Raw genomic sequence first — 20,060 nt, 5'->3', positions numbered from 1 at the left:
ATATTTATGAAATTACAAAGTTTTGCATACTTTTTAAATAGATTTTAGCTTACACCTGCCTCTGATTATACCTAACCAATTCTTTTCCCTTTGATTATTATTTATTCATATAAAAAGCTGATGACACAGTCATAAGATTGACCAATCTTTTGCTGAAATATTGGATCTTTAACGGGAAAAAATACCATTATTCTTTATAATTTTTGTTTAACTAAACACCCAAAAAAAGGAAAAAGTACATCTTTGAGGTGTTGGAAAATGTACTTGGCTGTAACCAACCAGGTGCATTCAATTTTCACTTGTTGATCTCAGCAATGCAGAGTACCCTCAAGAATAAGAAGACGCTACTTAGGTCATTTTATTTGGAATTTTTTTTCTTTCTTTTCAACTCTTAGCTGGCGTTGTTTAAAAATTCAAAGCCTATTATTTTTTATAACAATTCAATTTTGCACACTTTTGGCGTTGGCTAAAAGTAATTTTTTTAATATGCATTTGGATTTTCCCACTTTGTTAGAAGATGGGACATGGAAGGAGATATTTAGGTCACCTAAAAGAAACACAAAAGAATCTGTCTGGATTTGTGATGGAGCAATAGGACAGTACTGGTGAAAATGATGTACGGGCAATTCAGCAATGGCACTCAACCATTGATTAACATTCCTGTTTGATGGACTGATCTAGTGTATGTACAATATTGGACAAAGATATAATCCAGATTCGGTTCTCTATATAGAAATTCAATATCAGGTCCATATTGCATAAAATTCAATTTGTTAATTTGGGCTACTCATACTGCAACACTAGTATTGAAAGCATAAAATAGGAATTCAGATTCGATTATATAGAATTCAATACCTGGCCCATATTGCACATCCGCTTCTTATTTTTTGTGAGCATAACATAACCTTCAAAAAGCAGGAGCACGACAAATAACGAGAATTATTGCACGCACACAAAAAAAACGGAACTTTAAGTTTCCGATTCTCTAATTAACACCTTGGGAAGATAAATATTTTGAATGCAACGGTATTGTTATCAAATATTACAGACTCTCTCAAACTCTGATGTTTCAGTGCCCGCAGCCTAGTAAAATCGTCAAATTGGCAGCAATTACACTTAAACTGCCTAAGAAAAGAATAATTCGTCCAACATGACACAACAGACTAAAAGAAGATCCTGCCTACAATACAACCAAGTTTTGGTCATCCGTCTAATGATCATAATCTACCATCAAAATTGATTGAGATTTCATTCTGTTTTTGCCTTAGACTTAATGCGCTTCACCCTTGAATATAGGAAAACTCCAGCAAGGGCAATTCCAGTTCCTACATCAAAAAGGAAGAAATTGATTTCTCTATTGTGAAAAAAATATAAAAAAGGTAATTACTACCTTTTTATATTCAACAAAACATTATCACTCGAGCTGTTAACAGGAAGGAGTGAAAAGGGGAAAGGGGGTTTCTCAATCAGCAATAGGTTGACAAGTATAAAGTGTAAGGTGTCATACCCAAACCATTAATAGGAGATACAGGTGTGCGGAAGAAGAGAACGGAGGTCACAATAACCACCACTCGCTTCACACAGTTACCCACAGAATGAGTAACAGGCGATACCCTCTGCAATATCATGTAAGAAACCTGCACCAAAAATACAGTGTCAGCAAGAAATAACATAACCAGCAGTTGTCACAAATTTTCAGTAATTCATCAAATTTTGTCACATTGGTTTGTGAATTACATTTTAAAAAAAAGGAATTCTACTCAAGCAAGCCAAGCTGCTGATTTGCAGTTCACACAGCCATGAGTATATAACTGTAACAGAAACTTTTAACCAATTCTGCATTAAAATGGCCATTGATCATAGCCGAAATTCGCCAACAGATGAAATATCCACCTGTGTGTTTTCAAATTTTCCGAGTCTTTCTGACATTTAAAAGCATGCAATTTGAAGCTTTTCTCCCTCATATAAATCTTCAATTTTTTCAAACGGACTGCTTCAGTGTGAAGTGGAAAAAAATCGCATGGACCTATATTCAAACAAGGCAGGCAGGAAACAACTATGCTTAAGGAGATAGAAAGGAAGAGCCATGTGTTTCAAATCGGTCTACAGTTGATAGGAATATGCACTTCCAGTATGCTTGATACTGTCCAAAACAGATGGCAGGGAAAGGAAGGTTCTATCCATTACTAGAACAACGTAACACCATGCAACCACAAATTGCAAGCAACATAACAGCACAAAATCAAAGTACAGTATTACACAAATTATGTCAAGGTCTTATCTAACGATGAAGTGGACCAAAAATGCATTAATTAGATCTCGCATAACCCTGTATCACTGTAGCAACATAAATTTTGTGTGTTCTCACTAAGGTATGCTAGAATTTGAATTGAATCATGTTATAGGACTCCAAGGAATCAATGAGAAACCGAATGCAGAATTCTTATACCTGCTGATAAGCATGGAAGCAGAGAGCAGCAATGAGAGACCTTGTGTAAAGCTGGTTCACATTCAATCCCTAGCACCAAAGGAAAATAATGAAAAATTTTAAAAATAGTTTCTGCAATTTCTGTCCAACGGAACAATGAAAAAAGACACAGAGTAAGCAAAGGGGTAGAAACAATAAAAAAATCCACTTTATATATCACTTACTGCAGCTTCCAGGTACGCAGGAGTGAACTTGACACCTTCCGTGAAAAAGGCGTATGGGGCCAGCAAGAAAAAGGACATGATAGTGATTATTGAAAAGAGAGTAATGTTATCCAATGACTCCTGAAGAGAAAAAATTGGAAATGTAAACTTCACAGCATTTCAGAAACCAAAGAAGACTAGCAAGAAACTTGGGTTTTGTCTAGTAAATGCAATAAGGTTAATCCAGAAACAAGATAGTTACTTGATGAAAAATGGAAAAGAATTCTCGAAAAGAACCCACATAGTTTTCTCTTACAACTAACATTTCATATAAGCTTGAAACATCAACCAAAGAAACCTTCAACTTTGGGTACATATTTTCTTCATACCCTCATCTAATAGCATGAAACAGACCAAAATTACCTCTTTCCGAACCATAAACTTCTTGCTGAGGACATTACGTGATTGATTGGTTAAATTAGAGGCCATTGCACTCCAAAATCCAGCCCTAGCAATCAACAACACATGATTTGAATATAAAATTTTGGAATAAAACTTGATCTAAAGTATCTCCCACTTATATACTAAACTAGCGACAAAATCATATGGTATTATATAAGCACAGAACATTTGAGTCCCTCACCAATTAAAAGATGCCTCAGTCATTGATGCCAGTCCCACTCCACCAACAATTGGTAGAAGAGAAGATAAAACCCATAAGGTAGGGAACTGCGTGAACAAGATAATCCAATGTCATTAACTATATTAACACAGACAGTAGACAAACAACTAAATTGAAGTGAACTTTTTTTTCTTTTTAAAGTAGTGGAGGCATAAATATAATCTGAATTAAGATGAAAATATATGGAAGAAGAAATTGAAAAATAGTTGCTTCACCCTGCTGTCACAAATGAATACAAGATATTTATATAGAAATGTAAAGGACATTCATCTAAAGCACACCTCGCCTAAGAACATAGCAGAGAGGACAACAGAGAAGAATGGCTCCATAGCTTTGATAGTGTGAGTGAATGACACAGAAACTTTTCCAAGACTCATGTTGGTGAAAAGGTTGCCCAAGGTATGCACCGCTGCCAATGGCAAAATTGCAACAAGCTGCCAATTGAAAATTTAAAATCAGAACACATCCACATAATCAGGTCTAACCCCTAACCGTAGTTAATTTGTCTCAATGAAGTTACCTGTGCACCACTGATTTTAGGCCTTTTGTATAGATTGAGAGTCCACATAAGAATTACAAGGACGGAGCCAACAGCAAATTGCGCGAGAGTCACTGTAACTGGGTAAGGGAATGCTTTCAGCACCTATAGAATACAGCAACCTTAATCAATGAGACAATGACGCAACTTGACAAGCCGAAAGGCAAAATTTAACTTTCTATTTAGCAGCCATGTTCACATTCAAGAAACATGTACTGAGTAATCTACAGTTTCATTCTCTAAGCAAATCACATTTCCAAGGACATCTTACATATGACAGTGAAGAGATTCAAAATCACTTCAATTTATTTGCAATCTATTAGAAAACGGCTCAATTTGCAAACTTAAATGCACTGGGAATAGATAATTCCAAAACAAGGAAAAAGTTAAATGGATATTCTAAAATTTTAAAACGATTCATGCCTTGGAAATCCTCACAAATAGCAATACATGCATGCATTTACACATACAATAAAAGCACTCTCAACTACAAGGAAGCAAAATCACAAGACGTACGAACAAGTGGTATAAGCAACAAATAGATCAGCTATACTTATTCATCAATACAAGCAGGATGAGAAACAGAAAGTATACCTGTTTGTTGTAAATGTTGAAGTAGATGTTAAATAGATACCAAAGCCCGAAAAGAGATCCGAGCACCAAAGTTTCCGTCATAGGCTTAGATTTGGGTGCCTCTCCAGCGCTCTCCGGTACAGACGTGGCTCGAACCTCCACTCCATCCGATTCACGCTCTGGAACCGGAGCCGGAACTGAAATCCATCCATTACGATTCAACTTGGACGAAGAAGAGCAACTAATCGGATTGATTTTCCTCGCTGTTGAACCATTTAGGGATCCAAAACGAAGCGGCTGAGATAAAGGATTGAATCTACAAAGCGAAGCGGAACCAGACGGCCTGTGAGGCTTCTTAGGGAGTGAAATTGACGGAGAAAACGAGATTGCTGTGCTCTGCATTTTGGCGAATCAGATCGAAGAATTTGCTGCAGAGAGAGTAAGAAGAGTAGAAGGAGGATGAGGGAAATGAATATAAAGTGTGTTGGGGGAGAGGAGACGTTGGGGACTCCGTCGAGGCGTGAGGCGTGAGACGTGAAGACAGATTGTAAACAGAAAAGTAAGGGGAGGGATATTCTAGGTATTTTTGGTAACTTTGGGGGTGCTTTTTCAATGGTATTTTAAATTGTGGGTTGGGGTTGGTGAATATAGGTAGTTGAGGGAGGACAAATTTGTTGGATCTGATTGGTAAATTATTTTCTTACCAACCTGGAAAGATTGTGATTGAATAAAAAATATATAAAAATAAATTAGTAGTGAACAGACAATACGATTATACTTATGTTGGAAGGTTATTTTTTTTATTTTAAAAAAATATTATATAGATCAAACTTCAGGTCTTAAATTTTATGAATATTTTAACTTTTGAAATACTTGGTTCTCACATTTGAAAATGAGTAGTATTAAACTTAGTTTTTTTGGGATGGTATATTAAACTTAATTATTTAATGTAAAAGGCATAATTGAATAATACATCAAGTCCTAAAAAGTGAGACAAGGAACATTTTTGTTGTATTTTATTTGCATCATCACGTCCAAAATTCATATCTCTATAATATATATATATAAATCGCCCCGCAATGACTACAAAGATCGTTCCTAACACAAACAAGGCCACCAATTAGTCAATAATTTGACCCATCGCACTATACAAGCAAAAACGCACTTCTCCTCAAGTTAGGTTTTCTTCCTCTCTTTTTTTCCCCCTTCTCTTCGTTAAGATAAAAACAAATTAGTAGTCATTAAAGTATGCATCACTCGATTACTTTGAAAGCATGCATCTAGACAGATTCATGATATATATTCAAATACTTATATTTAAAGAAGGAAAAAAATGGCTCCTTTATTCAAATACCATAAGCATCTATGCCATTTTTGTCACTACTTGCAACTTGCAGGTATCCAGAGCTAACCATTTGTCATAGTGAAGTGGTCCTCAATGCACATGCAAAGACTAAAAAAGAAGAGCATAAAAAAAAGCAAACAATGTGCAAGCCAGTTAAAAGACCATCCTTGTTTTAACTGATCTGTATTTTCATATAGTTAAGGCATCCACAATTCATGATTTTGTAACATTACATAATTTAAACATTCTTCTTCAAAACACAAAAGATTATGATGAGTGCAAGTGTTCGTATATACGTCTTTCATGACATGTAAACTTGAACACTTGCAGTCTTCATTACCTGGCATACTGGGCAACTATCAATAAACACTTCACATTCTTTACAAAGACACAAGTGCCTGCATGGAACTAACAAGACATTGGCTTCTTTACTCTTGCAAGCTCTGCAGCATTTTAGTTGATGTATATTGGGTACTTGGTCATGTGAACCACTTGCCAGATGGTAGTTTGTACTTGAGGCAGCATCATTTACTTCACTATCTCCGCAGCCTTCCTTAGCTTGCATGGAACCATGGGCCATGGCCTGCTGAATATTGCTTTTCAGGGCATTAACAACAGACTCGTTGTACTTTGCTCTGTAATGCCATGACTGAGCTTCTACAGTAATCTGCCTAATTCTCTCCCCAAGCTCCCTGTTCTTGCGGTTCATATTGTCTATTTCAACATCTTTCTCATATAACTTCCTGCTAACTTCTTTTTGCAAGGAATTCAGTAAAGATACTGTCTGTCGATGAACCAACTCCCTCATGCCCTTCATCATATTATCTTCCTGAGTTACCAACGATGAATCAGAAGTGCCCAAGGACTAAAATTTCAATATAACAGTAATTCAATGCAGGAAATCTATGTCAGTATCAGTATCCACATCCAAGTCATTTCTTATACTCTTTAATGCCCTGAACTACCAACATTTGACCGATTCACAGATATAAGTTGGAGACACAGACCTTTGTGATACTGAAAAGATAGAAATGCCCCTACTTATGCTCTTACTCATGTAATAAACAACATTTACAAGTCAATCCCAGCATATCAAAGGATGCATAATAATGACTAAAAGCATGTCAACCCCTTTCCCAGTAGGTGTACAGATATCAAAAATGGATAGGAGAAAACCATAAGTTCTTTTTAAGACACATTGTATGGGTTAATCCAGATCAATCTAAAGGTTGATATGCCAAACTTCAGACTAAGTTAATGAATACATTACCTGCACTTTCATGTAGTGATCAAATTCTTCTCTTTGCCTGTCAATCTCATATTTAAAACCACTGTCTATTGGTAGACGAGCAGGGAGGGCTGCTTTCATGTTTTCAGGAGCAGAAGTGACTGATGAATTGCGTTCTTTTTCCTCATAAGAAAGTCTAAGTCCAGTTGATACAGTAATTGGATTCAAAATACTTCCGGCTTGATCCACTTCATTCTGACCAAAGTTGTTATTCAAGGATATCTGAAGCTTTTGCTGGCTATAGTTGGGTTCAACATCCCGGGCTCTTTTGGTAGGGCGAAGTGCAGCAGATGGGTGATCATTGACAGTGTGGCTTATCGGGTAGCCACTACATCCAACGGTAACTGAACAAGAAAAAAAAACTGTACATGAGATCACGTAAAATGCAACCAGGAATTGTTAACACCGGTCAGAGTGGCTAAATATTTTACAGCAAGTCACTGAAGAAAATTATGCAAGTAGCACCAAACAAAGGACAAATTAGCACCATAATAAGCAAATAATAACATAGAAAGAAAGCATTAAAACTCTGTGATTAAACATGATTGTATGTGTGAGTGTGTGTGGGTGGGTGGGGTAAGTATAATATATAATATGCAAGATTAAAGCACCAGAGTCTAAACTACCATGCCTCCGTTAGATTTTAAAAACAAAGAACTCTACCTTTTAACAAAGTGATGACCATATTTTCAGAACACAAAAGTCGCATTTTATAATATTCACCAGCCAAGAAAACAGAGCTACTCATGGAGAGACGTAGGAATAAATAATGAAGTAATAGTTTTAGTTAAGTACTAATTAACTGATGTTGAGTATAGAACAAGTCTCATATACAATCAGATGACATCCAAGAAACAGTTTTAGCTAAGTACTAATCAACTGACTCTTAGTTTAGAACAAGTCTCATATACAATAATCAGATAAACAAATAAAATGAGCATTGAAATCGTCACAAACATTAACAGTAATCTGTTCATTGCCCCCTTAGCCAGAGGTGACTTAAGTTTCATACAGTTTTTAGGTAAGTCTATTAGTAAGACATCAATGAGATTGTCACAAAATCAAGTATCATATCAACCAAAGTCATTACACTTTAAATGGAAGAAATAAGAAAAGAATATGAATGTGCGGCTAGCATTCATCTTGGAAACCCCTTATAACAGCAACAGAAAAAATAAGCAGACTTAAGCATGAGAAAACATTTAACGAGCTACAAGGACTTAAATTTGGCAAAGACAAGGGCTGGTAATCGCGTGAAAAACACGACAACCTAGTGCTTGTATCTCCGAATCCTAAGCAACCATTCGAATCATTTGGTGAGTTATAATCTACATTGCAACCAGTGTATCAAAAACCTCTACAAGATTGAAATGAGCACTACAAATATAAACTTCATGTAATGTCAAATAAACAAAATATCTAATTATAAGCTAGCGTATCACCATACAGAGAAACAATTACAAATCATATTTTAGATTAAATTCAACACTACAAATTAGTATTGTTTGAGCCCTCGGCATCTTTAGAAAATGGCGGCATTGGAGGCTGAAGAGGCACAATTAATAGATTGTGCAAGACACTAGAGGAGACGGCTTTAGCTGCATCGTCCTTAGATAACATTTCAACAAGAGCGTAACGTTTATTGTTAGAACTCATGATTACATGTTCAACTTCACCAAAATTACTAAATAACTCTTTCAATTTTTGGCAAGTATAATCTTCACCGCTTTTACCCCAAGATACCTTAAGCACCTTTTCCTTGTCAACACACATGTCTGATGACTCTTTCTTTGAAAGCAATATTTCATGAATTCTAGCAATTTCACCTAGAAGTTTTATAGCAATTTGTTCCTCCTCTTCTAGTCGAGCCAAATTAATATCAGGTACAAAAATATGCTCTGACCTCATCTTACTACACTTCGAATCTTGTTGTTGTTGTTGCATCTCACGCTTCATACGGAGTACGTCATCAAATAACCTCCTCTTTTTCTCATCCTTGAGAATGTCGTAGGAAGCCTTGAGCTTTTGAAAGTTGAAGTGAGCATTAATTGGATCATCGGGTTTCTTATCTGGATGCAATTCTAATGCTCTCTTTCGATAGGCTTTCGATATGTCGATTTCAGAAAGCTTTGCCCCTTCCTCACCGGAGGGTAAATCCAAAGCACCATAATGATCAACTTCAATATCCATAGAAGAATCCTAATTTGTAGATGGGAGAAACTTTGTATATTCTCGGGACTCATAAACAGACTTGTTCTATTTATAGGCGGCTTAATTAATTTTTCTTAATCCTACAAGGACTCGAATTAATTTTTCCTCATCCTACAAGGACTCGAATTAATTTTTCCTCATCCTACAAGGACTCGAATTAATAAGTTAGAACCTTGGAGTACAAGCAGCTTCGATTCCTAATATATTTTCTATACCAACTTGGATAGCCTATTGTTCACTCCAGACAAAGAAATCCAAAACATACATAAAACTTACCTCTTAATATTTGGGATCCTTTTCTGCAGCAGATAAATTTTTTAAGTCAGAAGAACATGTGCAGATTAGAAAGGCTACACCTGTTTAAGCACAAAGTTATCTTATCTTTCCCAAGAATCTAGCAAAAGGTTATATGTAATGTACCTATACATGTTTAAAAACAAAGAAAATCAAATTGTTCTAAAATATAATGCTGAAGAAAGAAACGACAACGAGTCAGTCCCTTCAAGTGATCTGAACAAAAATACCAGGCAACTATCATTTTATGTCCCTTGTATGCTTCAGGTTTAACATTAAAACAAGTCTTTTGCCTATTTTGTTGAATTGAACAATGCAAGGAGTGATTCTATAAAATCAGCATAAGCTCAAAACCTTCATCAACATATACTTGCCAAATGTATATTCTTTACATGCTGGCTTCTTTTTCATTCCGGTGTGATTGGATTCTGTTCAACAGCCCAAGGACTTAGAACACATCTTTTGTTCTTTCCACTGCTTGAAGTGATTGTCTTGTCTCCTTATTCAGCCCCACTTTATATTTTAACAGGATAGACTAAAGATGTGAAGAGATGGTGGCATTGCAGATCATCATTAGCATGAGCTAAGCTGCAATTTGTTTGTTCTAATTTCACCTAAGATTTATGGATTAGACACCTAGTAACTCAACCAGTCCTAGTGCCTCACCGCATGCTTTAGGCATCGAGGTACTGAACAACCACAAAGAAAAGGCGCTCTCCACATATGCCCTGGATCAACTCTAATTAATTAAGCACGGGGGAAATACAACCCACCGCAGTTAGATTACCAGAAGTCTTTGTAACACAAATATAGGTCAGTTCATAACAATCTTCTAAAACCGATTCAACACCCTAGTCAGACTTCACAGCTCAAGCTAAAAAGTTAGGCATGAGAATGCTGAATGTGGAAATCCAAAGACAAAAGGAAACCCCAAAAAAAAATAATAGAGGTTCTATTAACAATCAATCATCCACATTCGTGACAAACAGAGCAAATTCATGAACCAAATTAGTGAGTATCATATTGCAAAAACAGAAATCCTAATTGGAGTCAGGTGTACATATGGGAAACTTACCATCCCCAAACAGTTGCAGCTGAGGCAATGCAGTCACATTATACTGGAAACGATTCCCCTCTAATGAAGCCGGAAATAGACCGTTGCCACTACTACCTTCTCCAAACATATTCCTGAAATTATAGCACAAGATTAATCCAACAACCTCAGTATTCAACAACATCTCAATAAAAACCTCCAAAATCTATAACTCAACCCCAAGAATGAATCAAGAAAATACCCCTATAGATGGATCGATCCGTCAAACACCAAAAACAAGAAAACCCCAAGTCCTAAATGTTGATAAAAACTTAAGAAACACCTTCAAACATAAGAAACAAGAAAACCCCAAGTCCCAAATGTTGATAAAAACAAAAGAAAACTCAAGAAACAAGAAAACCCCAAGTACCAAATGTTGATAAGAAAACAAGAAAAAAAGGAAATAGGTACCTCGAAATTAGATATAAAAAAGAGGAAGAAAGAAGAGAGAGAAGAATGGGAGCATAATAGTAGATGGGGAGAAGTGATGGTGGTGGAGGTGTAATAGTTGTGGGGAAAGGCTTCGGTTAAGAAAAACGATTCCATTTGTTGGTTTTGGCGTTGGTATTGGGTATTGGTATTGGTATTGGTGATACAATCACAAGACTCACTCGTTGAAGAAATCTTCCTTTCTTTCCTTTTCCCTTGTCTTTCTCTTTCATATACTCTGTCTTTGGCAGCTTTCTTTTCCTTTTCCCACCACTAATTTATTTACTCTATTTCCGTTACCTTCTCATCCATTTAATTTACCTTTTTACCCCTCCCCCCATTAAAGCTGCATTTTTTTCCGCATGAACCTTTACATAAATTGGAAGTTTTATGGTCAAATTTGAATTAGTACATATGCAATTCACTTTAAAATGAAGAGTTTATTAGATCAATAACAATAATATTAATATATTCATTCAAATTTTACGAGTTGAATCTGAAAAATAGGTTGCAGAGTGTATGCAGATCTTACTACTAACTCGTAGAAAAGTTATTTTCAGAAGATCTTCAATTTGAATATGAAAAGGGAAAATAACATTAAAAAAAAAATTATAGCAACTACAACGAAAAGTGATAATAACAAAATAATACAATGATCGAAACTTAGAAAAAATATATAATAGTAAAATGCAAAAGAAAATCATTACAAAAAAAAAAGAGAAGTATTGAAAAGACGTTTGAACTTGATGCAAATTATTAGTTTCGTCCTCGAACTATTGACAGTTTTAAGAACACCACTTTATTTGACTAACTTAATTTAATACATCCCGATTTGTCACATGACATAGCAAGCGTTCTCAAACTCTTGTAGAAGAATGAGGCTCTTAAAAAAAAAGTCGAGAGAAGTGTTAAAAATAACACTAAAATTGACAAGAACTTAGGAGTATCTTTCATTTATATTGCAAAATTGAGATGTATTTAAATTCAGTCAAGTAGATGAGTGTTTTATGACAACAATAATTTGGGGATGAAATTAACAATTTGCGTCATGTTCAAAAATATTTTCAATGCTTATCTCTCAAAAGGATAAAATTGATACTAAGAGAGACATATAAGCCCAAACATGTTAGATTGTGGATGAAATTAGCTTCACTATCTAACATGTAAGAAGAAAATGTTATACCTTCCGTCTCAATTTATGCGACATATTTCATTTTTTGAGAGTCAATCAATTTAAGTATGATTAGAAATTTGTGCGTAAAATTTTTAATTTTCTTGAAATTAAATTTATATATTTGTAAAATATGTAAAAAATATTATAAGTCACAATAGTTGACAATTCAAAATATTTAAAAGATATATGAAAATTTATAATAAAAAATAAATTTATTTATATTTAAAATATGTCACATAAACTAAGACAGAAAAAATAGTATTTTAAGTATTAAGAGACAAACTAGTAAAATCTATAAATTTTTGGGTGAGTGGTTAAAGGGGTAAGAAAAGGGCATTATAGTAAATGAATAAATGATGCCATAGTTACTTCCAAAGGGGTTCTTGTCTGCAGGTGGTGGTCGGTCCTAGTCCAACAACCATCCACTCAAAATATGACATTTACAAGTGGAATCCAAGCTCTCAAGCAATACTTTTTTATTAGTATTCCTTACCCTTTCGTTTTAAAATGATTCTCTCTTTATTGTATTTGTTCTAAACAGATACATCATAAATTTAAAAATAATTTAATTTACATTATTCATATAACTTATTTAAGTGATTAACATATCTACTAGCATAGATAGATTATAAATTTTAAAAGTTTCATTTTTATATAAAACTTGACGTGAAATGATACTCATAAATCATAGCAATATCTTAACCAGATGTCTCATATTTAAGCTTTTTGCTATAAAAATATCCTTAGTAAAAAATATCTTCGCTCGAATTAGAAATGATACCGAATATTGAGGGGGTAAAAGAAAAAGTTGGAATGGGGGAGAGAATAGTGAAAAGGGAAAAAAGGAGATGGAAGAGACGTGAAGAATCCACGAGGAAATTTTGGAAAAATGAGAATGATAGAACATGTGGGAGAGATGATAAGGATCTCCGGGTGAGGTGGTGCCAATGGAAGATGTGTCAGTAAGTATAGGATTGTAACAGAGTGGTAAGTATTCCTTTATTTTTAACTAAGAGGTTTGGGTTCGAGCCCTCTTGAATACGAAATCGATTTATTAGAAAGTGCTTTATCCTCAATATGAGATTTTTTGACATAAATCCAAATTTACTCAAATATCGAACATCGATTGAAAAACAAAAAAATATAAGTAGCGAGTAGAGACGCATGTTAACATTATTAGTATTAACCCTTCAAAGCAGCCGGTTGAGACCACTCCACTTTGTGGTGGGACCCTTTTGTAAGGTTCTTCTGCGGGGGAGTCCCTAAGCATGATGGATCCATTCTTTGGACAAAGTATTATTAATGTTGTAGTGGGTGGGCATAGTTTTGGACCAATTTGAAATTCGAATCATATTTTTGAATTCTTTTAGATATTTGATTTGGAGATGGGATATTAGATTTTATCTTACAAGTTTTTGATTTTGAATTGGATATCGAATTTGATACTTTACAATCATCTTATTAATAAATTCATAATATATTGATCAAGTCAAATTATTGGTTAATAAAATCGCATTAATATTTTTAGTTAAAATTATATGACTTAAATAAAGTTTAAAGTAGATTTGGGCTCGTAAATTAAGTTGATACTACGAGTCCAACTCATGTTCTTCACACCAGAGTCCTCTAAAATTACTTGAACCAAAATAACCATAAAACCCTAGCTTACGCCTATATAGAAGGATCTCCATAAGACTAGAAGAACACACACTATTAAATACATAGAAAATCACTGTTCTTCAGTGTTGATCAACGAAACTTTAGTCGCATAAAATTATCATTTTTAATCTTTTTTTTTCATAATATGTCTAAAAGTTCATCATAATATTTTTATTTCTATTACTTACATATTGATCTAATTGTAAGAGTTTTAATTGGTCAATACTTTCGCCTATAATAAAGTTGATCTAATCATCACTGTGTAGAATTTGTCTTTGAATTCTTATGACAATTTGTTTATAACACGAAGACTTCATATACTAGCTTCCATTTCATTCCTCTACATCAATATGATGTGTGATGTCTTCATCGATCTTACTATTTTCTTATAATAGATCCAAGATACTTGAAACTTTGTCTCTCTTGTCTGACATTTGTAATGTATTAAATTTTAACTACTCATCAACTTTATGTGTTACGTCAAAATAAACTTACACTTCAAATATTTTATTTTGGTTCTAACCAACGTGAAACCTCTAGAAGTTTGTCTTCAAAACTCTAGCTTAGCTTTAACGACGGTCGCTAGTCTCGTCAACCAAATACATACACCATAACACATCACATTGAACATGTCTCGTCAATGTATCCTTTATCAAGGCAGATAAATACATGCAACCTATCAAAGCTAAAAGTGATTTATGTCTCTTCCCACTGTTCTTACTTTAGTCTTGATTTTATCATATGTTCTTCATTGCCCTGGTGTGTACACCACTTATACCCTCTAGCCTTTAGGCAACTCCAAAAAACCTCCCTTACCAAAAATAAAAAAAATCTGAAATATTCAAATTGATCAATTCCCAAATCAAACTTCAAAAAATTTCTACCTAATCCAAATTTATTCGAATATGATTTAAATTGTGCTAGGTTTTAAAAAATTTGAAAAATATTTCCCTCATAAACTAATTTATAAGGTTGAATTAAACTCGAGATTCAATTATTAATTATTTTAAAATTGCCCTTTTCTTCGCATGATTTTTTTTTTCTTCCCATGAATTCAAGTGGCAAAATTTGTACACAAAACAAACACAAGGCTCCTCACGTTGCCATTCAGACTCTTGATAAGAGTACATGTGATTTCAAATGGAAAATTTCTTTTCCAAATATTGAAATATGCAGTACACGACTTTACTCCCTTTTTTTTTAAAAGAAAGAACTCGATTATGCTCAACTTGAGTCTAAAAATAAAATTATTTACTGTAGCCGATACGTGTTGTAACAACTAACCTATACTTGTATGTTCTAAACAATGGAACATCAACACTCAATAGTGGCGGCATCAGACATATAAATAAACGGTTTTTAGAAAATTCTAAAATACTATAGTTATAATTTGAACAAATAACCTAAAATAATTTCTGAATACAATTTATCTGTCACCTTCTATCCGCAAAAATAGCTACCCTTTTCTTTTTCTATTTAGGACCACCGAGATCTTCGACTTAGCTCCAAAGGTAATTCACCCGGCCCTTTCCCAACCTACAAGGAGAGCGGGTCCTAACTATCAAGGAGATTCAACAACTCACATGTAAGAAGGCCTGCTAATTAGTCCATACAATATTAAGCCCAATAAAGTGTTCTTAACTATAGCCCAATAGATTCGGCCCACAAGCAAAGCCCACCCGCCCCGACAAGTCGTTCATAACCCTAAGTCGGAGTATAAAATGTTACCATCTTCTCGTATCTTAGGGCTTTCGATCGGCACCAGCTGAACGGCGATTGTGCTCTCTGCTATTTCTGTCTAACCTCTCGGCCTGCGAAAATGGTATTACTTCTTATTTCTGCCTCTTTGATTTCTTATTGATTTACTGTGTGATAGTAAAGTACCCATTCAATATTGTTCATCACTTAAATTGATGTTTTCCCATTGAAGTTCAGAAATCTCGCTGTAATGAAACGTTCTATTGTCATATTAATGTGTTTTAACTTGGTTCAGAAACTAGATGAAATGATGAACCGTGAAGTTATCCAGTACATAAATCTATCGAGCTTTTAATTTGCTCCTCTTGTTTGCTGATACATAGTTTTTGTAGTTGCGGTTTTCGGTAGTTATTCCCGATTCCTTGGTAGAATTGTACCCATTGAGCATATTATAGTTTAATAATTGAATAGCAGCAAGTCCATATCTCTTTGCTGTAGCCATGTAGGATTAATTATAGGCCTAGCTCAAGAGCTACATGCCCAGTGTAAATCCCCTAAGTATGGTCTGGGGAGGGGAGTGTAGCGTGTACCCCAGACCTTACCCCCCACCTCGTGGGGTAGAGAATTAGAGAGCTTTTATAACAAAGCAATGTTAAAAACAACATAAAAACACAAAACAGACATAACAAATAGTAATGAAATCATTAAGCATCAAGTTCTACTTGACTTTGATTGATGTTCTAGCTCCTGTAATTCTTGAAGGGAGGACTTTCTACTGAAATGAACTGAGCACCAGAATTGGGGACTGAAGGGTAGCCAATAGACTGTGTGATAATGGTTTATTCTGTTTGTTGAGGAACTTTAGGACACAAACATTATCATCATTTACTATATATTTCTTAGGTATGTTGTTATTTTCTCCAATGTTGTTGATTTGAATGACCACTTTCTACCTGCTTTCGGCATGTAATAATGCCTTCATATGTCCCATGTGGCTTAATATATTAACCGTTCAATGTGGCTCTTGCAGGTGAATGTTCCTAAGACAAAGAAGACCTACTGCAAGTCCAAGGAGTGCAAAAAGCACACCTTGCATAAGGTCACACAATACAAGAAGGGGAAAGATAGCTTGGCTGCTCAGGGAAAGCGTCGTTATGACAGGAAACAATCAGGTTATGGTGGTCAGACCAAGCCTGTCTTCCACAAAAAGGTAACATATTCAGACTAGATATGAGCATTCTCTTTTACAAAATAACATTGATATACAAACAAATTGTAGCAAGTATGAAAAACTTTTCACAGATTTAGCACTGTATTTGGTCTACTGGTTAATTAATAACTGACCTCTTCATTTTTGCTGATACAACCAGGCTAAAACCACAAAGAAGATTGTGTTGAGGTTGCAGTGCCAAGGCTGCAAACATGTTTCACAGCACCCAATCAAGGTTTGTTAATGGAATTTGATCTCTGCTATATGTAGTAGTGCTTATTTTGCATGTTCTGTAAGTTGAATCATTTTCTCTTTTCATGCAGAGGTGCAAGCATTTTGAAATTGGTGGGGACAAGAAAGGAAAGGGAACCTCACTTTTCTAGATTGCCTCTGAAGTCACCCAGAACTTTCTTTTTTGCCTTCTCCTATGTTGCACTGTTGAATTTTAGTTATTTTGGATGTTGGTTCTTTTGTGTTACATTGTCTTTCCAATAGATGATTTTGTGTTATGAATAGTTATATGGAGATCCTATCTATATTCTAGTTTTTTGGTAGAGTATGTTTAATGTTCATTGGGATGCAGTTCAAATGTTTTAGTTTATATAAAATAGCAATGCCTCTTTAAGGATTGCACACTTTGAATGCATGGTAGTTCGGTTGAAATCCTACCGATAAGTCAAAATGCATTCTAGTGTTGGATTCACTCAACCTGATAGACGTTGGGATATATCATGTGTAAATCATGTGCATTAGACAAAGTGATACTGCAAAGTTGAATGCTACTAATTATTGTGGTGAAATCATAGTTAGAGTTTAACGATCTTTGGTCTTTGTTGGCCATATTGCTAACTTCTGTTATTGAAGGTTTCTACTCTCTTGCATCTCTCAGTTTGGTTTTCTCTTGGCTCTATGAACGTACTATATAGATATTGCTCCTTTCTGTTATTCAAAGAGATAGTTAATTGTTGTCTCCGTGTGTATCTAGTTTGTTTTTTCAGTTGAAAAACCCATTAAGATGCTGTGTAGTCTATCAAAGACATCAAATCCTACGCAGAAGTGTAACGTTTCCTGCTGAGTGAAATATTCAGACTACTTTTGAACATTGTTTGTGTATAAACATCAGTTCACTATTCGCCCCATGTTTTTTTTTTTTTTTAAAGATTTCTCATTCTCACAAAGCAAAGTCAACGAGAGTACAAAGAATGTAAAAAAAATAATATCAGAAGCGTTTTACCAATTTCTTTTTCTACTTGTTTTTGGTGTTCTGATAAGGTCTCTAATTTACTTAGATAATAGTTTTTACGCAAAAATTCTCCGATGATATTATGTATCGATATTATGAAATAACTTGTATATATGTAAGAAGTTCCATTTACAAAACCAAAGAAGCTAGCAAGGCCTCTTTTTAAAGAGAATGTGATTGTAAGCTTATCTTTTTTTTTTTTGGAAAATTCACCCCACATATCTATTTAAGGCTTAATATTACTGCCTTTAGATGTACTTTTTTTATATTACTACTTATAACAGTTTAATTACAAGTATTAACAGATTAGTTTTAATCTATAATTTAATTTATTTGATTTAATTAATTAGTTATTATTTTTATAATTACAATGTTTTCTTGTCTTAATTGTGCCCCACTAGAAGTGGAGCTGTATTTGTTTTAAAATTAGCACATGTTTTAAAAATTATATGTGCAGGAAAGAATGTCAGATATGAATTCTGATTTTTTCTTTCTATTCTTTTGTTCTCTTTATCAACTCTTTTGTTGTCGGTAGCAGACAGAGAAGAGGCGTTGGCCAAGGTTTCTGCTCTTGAACTAGAGATAAGTGCTGCAATGCCAACAAATAATGAAATTTCGGTAAAAGATGCTTCTTCTCAGTCGAAGATTAGTCAAGCAAAGAAAATAGTTAGTCATGCAAATCAAAAGGGAAAAAAGAGGAAGGTGAAAATTGTAGAAGCGACTCATTCTGTTTCGAATTCGGATTCAGATTTTATAAGTGAGATTAAAAAGAAAAAAACAAAAAAGCAACAAATGTTGAAATTGGTCAGTCTTCAAAACCAATCATCAAGAAGAACAACAAGGAAGGAGGACTCAAAAATCCAAATTTCAAAAAAAGGCAAAAAAATGGTTAGGATAAGTATTTAATTTAATTTATTTTTGAATTCAATTTAGTATTTTTTGTGTTAAAAATATTGTATTATGATTATTGTTGTTACGAAACTTATATTGATGTGAAAACTGTACGAAATTTGAATAATATTTGTATGAATATGACATTAATATATGATATATGAATATTGTATGAAATGTGATGGAATGTTGGTATTCAACTGGTATGAAGTGTTATTTGATATTGGTATGAAATTGGTTTGATATCAATAACCCAATTAGTTGATTTTAGTGTCGTTTGTTAAATGCCACAGTGCACATGAAATCTGGTATGATGTTTGAATAATATTGGTGTGATTTTTTTTTTCAAATATAGTATACTGCTTTATTAAAATTTATGTACATGAATATGGAATGAAACATGAATAATATTGGTCTGAACTAAATTTTATATATAGTGTATGAATGTTGATATGAAATTGATTTCATTTTTGTATAAATTATGTCAAATAATTAATTTATAACTACTTATAAAATGAAGTTGGTATCGGAATGAAACATGAATATTGTTGGTAGGCTGGCAAATTCATTTGAGATCTCAATTACATGTTTTTTTTCAATTTTTCCAATGAGATATCAGTTCGATACCAAGTGTACACCAATTGGGTACAAATTAACTAGTTTTAGGTTGATTAATTTAGTTGAAATCTCAATTACATGTTTTATTCAATTTTTCCAATTGGATATCAATTAGATACCAAATGTATACCAATTGGGTATAAAATTAACTAGTTTTAAGTTGTCTAATTCGGTTGAAATCTCAATTACATCCTTTTTTTTCAATTTTTCCAATGGGATATCAATTCGATACAAATGTATACAAATTAGATGCAACATTAACTAGTTTTAGGTTGACTATTTCAGTTGAAATCTCAATTACAAGTTTTTTTTTTAAATTTTATCGCTAGGACATCAGTTGGATACCAAATGTATACCAATTTCATACTAAGATTTGAATTTTCAGTTGATATCAATTGCATACCATCATTATCTAGTTTTTTTACTATACATTTGAAAAACACTTAATATACAAATGATTAACTAGTACACATAATAAATGTT

At 33.9% G+C, this 20,060-nt stretch overlaps 3 protein-coding genes across 4 annotated transcripts; 1 reads left to right on the top strand and 2 right to left on the bottom strand.

The window, feature by feature from the left end:
* Window positions 1-949: 949 nt before the first annotated feature.
* On the bottom strand, window positions 950-4,949 carry LOC125830913 (phosphoenolpyruvate/phosphate translocator 1, chloroplastic). The gene is made up of 9 exons (XM_049510102.1): window positions 4,446-4,949; window positions 3,834-3,956; window positions 3,595-3,747; window positions 3,275-3,360; window positions 3,055-3,139; window positions 2,653-2,772; window positions 2,450-2,518; window positions 1,508-1,637; window positions 950-1,325 (listed from the first exon to the last, which is right to left on the bottom strand). Exons 1-9 carry the CDS (start codon window positions 4,824-4,826, stop codon window positions 1,249-1,251), a joined length of 1,224 nt encoding a protein of 407 aa, XP_049366059.1. The 5' UTR covers window positions 4,827-4,949; the 3' UTR covers window positions 950-1,248.
* Window positions 4,950-5,924: 975 nt separating this feature from the next.
* Window positions 5,925-11,249, bottom strand: LOC125830923 (BOI-related E3 ubiquitin-protein ligase 1-like). Of its 2 annotated transcripts, none has more exons than XM_049510112.1 (4): window positions 11,067-11,249; window positions 10,638-10,750; window positions 7,040-7,401; window positions 5,925-6,598 (listed from the first exon to the last, which is right to left on the bottom strand). In XM_049510112.1, the coding sequence occupies exons 2-4, from the start codon at window positions 10,744-10,746 to the stop codon at window positions 6,071-6,073; spliced, it is 999 nt and encodes a 332-aa protein (XP_049366069.1). In that variant the 5' UTR covers window positions 10,747-10,750; window positions 11,067-11,249; the 3' UTR covers window positions 5,925-6,070. The 2 variants fall into 2 exon arrangements, with proteins under 2 accessions (XP_049366069.1, XP_049366070.1); XM_049510113.1 differs by lacking the exon at window positions 11,067-11,249 and adding an exon at window positions 10,858-10,969.
* Window positions 11,250-15,609: 4,360 nt separating this feature from the next.
* On the top strand, window positions 15,610-17,379 carry LOC125830935 (60S ribosomal protein L44). The gene is made up of 4 exons (XM_049510124.1): window positions 15,610-15,739; window positions 16,646-16,825; window positions 16,986-17,060; window positions 17,149-17,379. Exons 1-4 carry the CDS (start codon window positions 15,737-15,739, stop codon window positions 17,206-17,208), a joined length of 318 nt encoding a protein of 105 aa, XP_049366081.1. The 5' UTR covers window positions 15,610-15,736; the 3' UTR covers window positions 17,209-17,379.
* The last annotated feature ends 2,681 nt before the right edge of the window (window positions 17,380-20,060 follow it).

This window comes from Solanum verrucosum, unplaced genomic scaffold (genome assembly GCF_900185275.1).
Source record: "Solanum verrucosum unplaced genomic scaffold, falcon-dt-bn FXZP01000049.1, whole genome shotgun sequence".
In the NCBI taxonomy this organism is placed as follows: domain Eukaryota; kingdom Viridiplantae; phylum Streptophyta; class Magnoliopsida; order Solanales; family Solanaceae; genus Solanum; species Solanum verrucosum.
Note: the sequence above shows the minus strand (reverse complement) of the source record. Positions and strands in the feature narration are given on the sequence as shown.

Coding starts and splice junctions, on each gene's coding strand:
- LOC125830923 (XM_049510112.1), bottom strand. CDS start 10,746: ATGTTTGGAGAAGGTAGTAGTGGCAACGGTCTATTTCCGGCTTCATTA. Junction 7,402..10,637: donor GCTGCAACTGTTTGGGGATG/GTAAGTTTCCCA, acceptor TTTCTTGTTCAG/TTACCGTTGGATGTAGTGGC. Junction 6,599..7,039: donor ATCACTACATGAAAGTGCAG/GTAATGTATTCA, acceptor TTGGTAACTCAG/GAAGATAATATGATGAAGGG.
- LOC125830935 (XM_049510124.1), top strand. Junction 16,826..16,985: donor AGCCTGTCTTCCACAAAAAG/GTAACATATTCA, acceptor TGATACAACCAG/GCTAAAACCACAAAGAAGAT. Junction 17,061..17,148: donor TTTCACAGCACCCAATCAAG/GTTTGTTAATGG, acceptor CTTTTCATGCAG/AGGTGCAAGCATTTTGAAAT.
- LOC125830913 (XM_049510102.1), bottom strand. CDS start 4,826: ATGCAGAGCACAGCAATCTCGTTTTCTCCGTCAATTTCACTCCCTAAG. Junction 3,957..4,445: donor TCAACATTTACAACAAACAG/GTATACTTTCTG, acceptor TGTATTCTATAG/GTGCTGAAAGCATTCCCTTA. Junction 3,748..3,833: donor CTAAAATCAGTGGTGCACAG/GTAACTTCATTG, acceptor TTCAATTGGCAG/CTTGTTGCAATTTTGCCATT.